This window comes from Sinocyclocheilus rhinocerous, unplaced genomic scaffold (genome assembly GCF_001515625.1).
Source record: "Sinocyclocheilus rhinocerous isolate Xijiao unplaced genomic scaffold, SAMN03320098_v1.1 scaffold5625, whole genome shotgun sequence".
Taxonomy (NCBI): domain Eukaryota; kingdom Metazoa; phylum Chordata; class Actinopteri; order Cypriniformes; family Cyprinidae; genus Sinocyclocheilus; species Sinocyclocheilus rhinocerous.
In genome coordinates, this window is record NW_015639060.1 from 100,686 (window position 1) to 107,308 (window position 6,623).

Genomic DNA, 6,623 nt, shown 5'->3' on the forward strand with positions numbered 1-6,623 from the left:
AAAAAAAAATAAAAAATTAGTCGTATGCATTAACGTGCTAATTTTGACAGCACTATTCAGTTTACATTCATTCTTATTTATTTTACAAACGTGATTCAGTCAAGGACAGTGAGTGATTTTCTTTCTGATGTTTGATTAACATTATTGACACAAATGGCAACAGCAGCAATTTTAGGCTGCTTTAAAGGCATAGTTCACCCAAAAAAGAAAATTCTGTCATTGTTCACTCAACCTCAAGTTGTTCTAACCCTGTATGGGTTTCTTTTTTCTGTTGAGCACAAAAGAAAATATTTTGAAACAAAATTGGAAACCAAACAGTTGCTGGGCCCCATTGACTTCCATAGTGTGAAAAAATATATATGGGAGTCAGTGGAGACAAGAAACTTTTTGGTTATGAGCATTCTTCAAAATATATTTTTTTGTGTTGAGAAGAACAAAGAAATTCAGTATTCAAATTGTCCAGCAGTGTATTTGATTTTTTTAGCCAATTAAAAGTAAGAAAAAAAATTATAATTATAATAATATATCCATAACAATTTGACATTTCTGTCCCTCTCACTTCTGAAATGATAGAAATGGTGCAACATGCCTTTGTTTATCAATGTATGTGCACTTGTAAAATGAGAAAAAACACCTCTGAATAAGATTTGAGAATGTTAAACATGATTTACACACCACAATGGATAATTAAAATTTGGATTTGGATCACATATCATTATAAATAACATGACATAAAGGTTGTTTTTAGAAATGATTTTCACCTACGTCCACAGTGCAACATACGGTTAAAGAACAGACAACATATATTTTGTGGACCCAAAAATTACAATTCTGTCACCCTCATGTTGTTTTAAACCTGTATGACTGTCTTTTTTTCTGTGGAACATAAAGGAATACATTTTGAGATTATATGTGAGAAAAGTTTTTTTTTTTTTTTTTGGTCCATGCAGTGACATATCATTGATTCCCAACCAGGGGTATGTGGAAAGATTTTGATGTTGCTTTGTGATTTTAATGTTATAATAACCTGTAAAATATAAGGGGAAAAAATTTGTAATATGGTGTAGATAAGGGGTACTTGATCCTTACTGATGGGAGTGTGGAAGGTGTGTGGGAAACAATGGCTATCTACAAAATGAGCAAGAAATTAAAGACAACACAGAATAATCACACCAGGGTAGCTTAGGCTTACATACATTTTAATAGGCCACAGATACATTTGTGGGGGTATATTGTTGTCGACACAAACTATTCATATGATTTTTAAAGCTTCACAAGTTTAAAAAAAAGGCCAAACACATCGACGAGTCAATTTAAATTGTACTAGTCTAGCCTCATAAAGTTCCAGTGTACCTGTAACGGAGCCGACGGGACGAGAGGCATGTGGATCCATATGCAAGCTTTTATTAATAAACATGGTCAAAAATACAGGCAGGGTCGAACAACAGCAAACAGCTATGTCACAGGCAAGAAAAAAAGAGCAATCCAAAACGGGCTTGAGTCAGACGACAGCGAACGTTATCCAGAGGGCTTGACAAGAGAGGTAATCCGTAAACTTGAGCAATAGTCCAGGCGAGGGGCAAACACAGTCCGAAAACAGCAAGGCAAAAGGAAAATCCAAGATACGCGGGCAAGAATCAGAAACCAGGAAACACGAGACTAGACTAAGACTAGAACTAGGAACTGAGACTAAGAACTAGAAACTAGGATAGGGAAATGGCTCCGTAAAGTGCTATCACTTGGAGAGCGATAAACGCAGACAATACTCGGCAGTGAGAGAGAGGAAGTCCATGTCTTATGTAGGGTTTGTGATTGGCTGCAGCCGTGTGTGTAATCAGAGTGAAATGGATTGTGGGAACTGAAGTCCAGGGTGAGTGTGACAGTCTGTGTAGTGTGTGAGTCCATGTGGTGGATAATGACCTCTTGTGGTGAACAAACGGAAGTTCATAGACCAGATTCGTGACACATAGCTCTGCTTCAACTGTGTGAAACCCTCACGAGGGGTGACCAAAATTTAATTTCTTCACATTTTCCCGGTACTATTGTGTTTCCACAGCTCCTGATTAGTTCACACCTGTTCTCTGTTCCTTTGTATTTAAGCCTCAGTTTAGTTGTACTCTTTTGTCCATTATTATCTTTGTGTTAGTTGCAAAGCTGTCACGATATCCTGTGCCTTTGTTCTGTTTTGGATAGTCTTCTTTGTAAATAAAAGGTAAAAGCTGAAAAAAATCCATCTCTCCTTTCTTTGTGACAGTTGTGAATTTCAGTTTATCCTTGATTCTAACTTCTTTTGCTTCAATGTAACTAACAATAAAAGGTTTCCATTGAAATATAATACCACTTAATTGTAAATAATATAGTTATATATCAATAACATTCAGTAATTGTATTTGAAACTTTGTAACAGTATTTAATAAGGATCAATAAATAAATACTGCTAAAAAAGAAGAAAAAAAATAGAAATGTAATGTATTATGATTTCTTTTATTTTACGTGCACAATACAGACTGATGCACACAGATTCATAATGCCAAAGCTGCACTTCAATTCAATTCACTTTTTGTGGAAGATATTAATGAAATACTGTATGTAAAATCTAATTTCAGGCCAGTTGGAAATATTTTGTCTGTTCCTCTTTTGTAAGATGATACTTTTATATTCTGTGGATATGATTAGTTAGTAACTTTTATGTACCTTTTTTATTTTATTTTATTTAACCAGGAATAAAAACTCATTGAGTTTTTGAATATGATTGAAATTAGACTTTACTGAAGAAATGCAGGATCTTAAAAGAAAAAAATTAGGGTAATTTGCAATTTCATTGGCTTTGCAGATATCAGGTAAATTGTATTTCAGTGTTTTTAATAACTATAAACATATTTTTTTGCTGTGGATATCAGCTGGTCTTTTGCTTACACTGCTGTGTAGTGTTTTGATTTTAAAATGGTTTCCAGTGCTGTGTAATAAAACATGTTTGTTTTGACACGTGCACTAAAGACAAGGGAAAATGCTGGAAGGTTGCGGACCTACAGTCTCTGCGACCTGGTGAAGTCCAGCAACGTCAGCTGCATAACCATCCTGCTGTGCCTGGTCTGGTGAGAAAACTTTATTGGCTAGACATTAACCGGTTCAACACATGGATCACTGCATATATAAGTAGCCCATTAAATCTTCATACTATAACCATACAGAATTTTGTATCGTTACAGCAAATGCATGTACAGTAAATGATATTTAGTCATTCAGTACAACTGAACATATGTATGTCCAATCATTAACATCAATGTTTTTTTTTTGTGTGTTTTTTTATTTATAAAAGAAAATGTAGTGTAACAGCCAATATTTGTTTTTGAGGATAGACTGAGATGGTTATTGTTTTTTTAGTAAAGCGGGAAGTCAATAATAATTTTCTAAACCCGCTGCTCATGCTCCTCTTTCTTCTTTTAGGTTTTCCGTTTCAGTTGGATATTGTGCCTTGTCTCTGAACACGTCCAGTCTGCATGGGAACATCTACCTGAACTGCTTCTTGTCAGCAGCTGTGGAAGTGCCTGCCCTCATCATGGCCTGGCTGATGCTCCGCCGCTGGCCTAGACGTCTCTGCTTGTCTTCCACCCTGTCATTAGGAGGACTGGTTCTTCTCTTCATACAACTCATACCACAACGTGAGGAATCACTGCTTCTTTAACTGTGACATTTATTACAATATAATAGCAAATATATTAAAGGATTATTAAAATATTGGGACCGTCAAGTCTAATAAATTTTATGATGTGCTTATTAATTAATCAAGTTAGCTGCAAATTAACTGCAAATTAACCACACATTGTTTTGGGATGAGAAATTACCCTCCAAAAATAGTCATTATTGTGTTAAATGAGAGAAGTATCAAAAAGCAGCTTTAGACACAAATATTTTGAATAATTTTAATCAACATACACACATTACACATTAACATTTAAGGCTACAATGTGGCCATAACATTGCTTTCAGAAGCTGCATCTGAAGTGGCATTTAGGTGTTCAGAGGTGGCATGAATGAGAATTGCATTAATAATGCTATAAGATGGATGAGTTTTAAATGAACATTAATGTTTTTTAATTGAATATTGAAATAAAAAAGGTAATAAAAATGTAATGCTCACTGAATAATTGACTCATTTGAGTTGTTCAAAAACATGGATTCATTCAGATTTTAGTGTTTACTTTTGATTTTGTTTAAACCTATTGTCACCATTTGCTGTTTTTTCTGAAAAACATTGGTATGATTATAAGGGATTGTAACAAAGTTCGTAGTCACGGGAAGAAGGAGGCGGGAACCGGCGAACATTTAAACAAAACTTTAATAAAATAAACAAACACAAAATGAAAGTAAAGCGGCAGCCCCTCGCGGACGACTGCCGCACACAAAACACAAAATAAAATCCAGGCCTGGTCCTCTCTCGTCCAACACTGTCGGACAAACTCTTCCGCGATGCCAGGCAGCGGCACTGGACAGCCCTCGGTGGACGGCCCGACACTCCTCCGCCACCCGGTGGACGGCGACGGCTCCTCCGGGTTCGGGCAGCCGGCAGGAGTCCCCCGTTCCCTGCTCCTCCCCATCATGGCGGATGGCAGCAGGCTCCGGCCTCAGGCGAACGGCGGCGACTCCTCCGCTCCCTCCACCACAGCGTCGAGGGATCTCTGGCAGCGTGTCCCTCCTTCCTCCCGGGTTTCGGCACCAATGTAACAAAGTTCGTAGTCATGGGAAGGAGGCGGGAACCGGCGAACATTAAAACAAAACTTTAAAAAAATAAACAAACACAAAATGAAAGTAAAGCGGCAGCCCCTCGCGGACGACTGCCGCACACAAAACACAAAATAAAATCCAGGCCTGGTCCTCTCTCGTCCAACACTGTCGTCACTCCTCCTTTTATCCTTCCGGAGCTCCTCTGTGAGACTCGAGACCGGTGAGTGGCGCAGGTGTCGTGCATTAGCATTTACTCCACCGGCCTCGCTCTGTTCCCACGGCTCTCGGCCCCGCCCTTCTCGTCACAGGGATCATCTGTCTAATGATGTGTTTGATTGCTTGACTCACAACATTTGGTCAACTTTGGATGAAATGTTTTGTATCTATGAACTTACAGATATGAATTATGTTGCCTTTTCACTGGTGATGCTGGGAAAGTTTGGTCTGTCGGCAGCATTCTCAATCCTTTACCCCGCTACTGCGGAGCTTTACCCCACTGTACTGAGGAACACGGCTTTAGGAACCTGCTCAATGGCGTCCAGAGTCGGCAGCATATTGGCACCGTACTTCATCTACTTAGGTCACTAAACTCTAGTTTGTACAATCCATTCCTTCTAATCTCACAAATTCAGGATCTTCTGTTATTTATCTAGTTCCTCAAGTAAGGAAGAAGTTGAAATGTAAATGTAAAAAAATAATTTGAAAAATGTGTAGTCAAACTATATGTCTATATTTTCATAATTTCTCAAACATGCCTATCAAAACAATTTGTTCTCTTGTTGTTTTTTTTGTGTATGTTGCAGGAAGTTATTACAGATCTTTGCCTTACATTTTAATCGGCAGTGTGAACATTCTCTCCGGGTTACTCAGTCTTCTGCTTCCAGAGAGTCTAGGATCACCTTTACCAGAGACTATCAGTCACATGCAGACAGTAGTTGGGTAAGAGCAGCGCCCTCTGCTGTTTGCTGTAGCATTAGCAGTACTCTATGCAATGGGCCAAATTTACTAAAAGTTTACATTTGGTATAGTCTTAATTTCATCAACAAAGACGACGACGAAAAATATTAATTAACGAACATTTTTTCTGTGACTAAGACAAGATGTTGACGAGCTAAAACTAATATCTGATGATAAAAACTATAACTAAATTTATGCCTCGTCTTTGTTAACAAGCCGAGACAGGACTATAATGTTATTTGAGGACTACCGGACATTTAAAATACATCCTATAGGCTACTGTCTTGTCCTTCAAAATGTGTGTCCCTGTCATTGGATTGCAATCGGATAAGGGGTGTTTGCATATCTAGTCTCAGTATGGCAGCCGCAGTGGATGGATAGGCTACCAAAATGCGAAATAGCGATCTGAAACAATGGCCTCATCACCCGAAGGGGTAGGGATAAGGCGACCAGGGGCCACATGTATAAAACTTTACGTAGCTTTCATCCTAAATGTGTGCGTACGCACAAAAGCCAGAGTTTGCGTGCGTACAAAAGTTTTCAGATTTATAAAGCCATGCGTACGCCAGAACCTGTGCACAATTCCATTTGTAATACCCAGTCAGCGGAAGATTGTGCGTACATGAATCTCCACCCCGTCTCCTCCTCAAAATAGCCATATATGGAGCTTATAACGCCTAGTTTTAATATGCATAATGTCATCTGCATATCATTTTTGCGTTTTGAGACATCACTATTCTAATTTATGCAATTTGCCTGAAAGGTAAACATATATTTTAGAATGTTTATAGCCAATATTTTTATGGAAAGTGATAGGCCTTATTTTTTTTGCGGTGTAAATAGCTGTCTGACTCACCGTGTCAATAACAAAACATTTTGAAAATAAAACGTGCATATTATACAGTTTCCTTCAAATTCTATCTTTTAAATATGGTGTTTGT

At 37.9% G+C, this 6,623-nt stretch overlaps 1 protein-coding gene across 1 annotated transcript in view; it reads left to right on the forward strand.

Moving 5' to 3' along the window:
* The window catches only part of slc22a21 (solute carrier family 22 member 21), a 78,227-nt gene extending 72,403 nt beyond the window's left edge, over positions 1-5,824 (forward strand). The window contains exons 6-9 of the mRNA XM_016566553.1: positions 2,998-3,095; positions 3,448-3,662; positions 5,123-5,305; positions 5,529-5,824. Coding sequence (XP_016422039.1) covers positions 2,998-3,095; positions 3,448-3,662; positions 5,123-5,305; positions 5,529-5,668 — 636 coding nt within the window. The 3' untranslated portion in view covers positions 5,669-5,824. The remainder of the gene's footprint in view (positions 1-2,997; positions 3,096-3,447; positions 3,663-5,122; positions 5,306-5,528) is intronic.
* Positions 5,825-6,623: the final 799 nt, after the last annotated feature.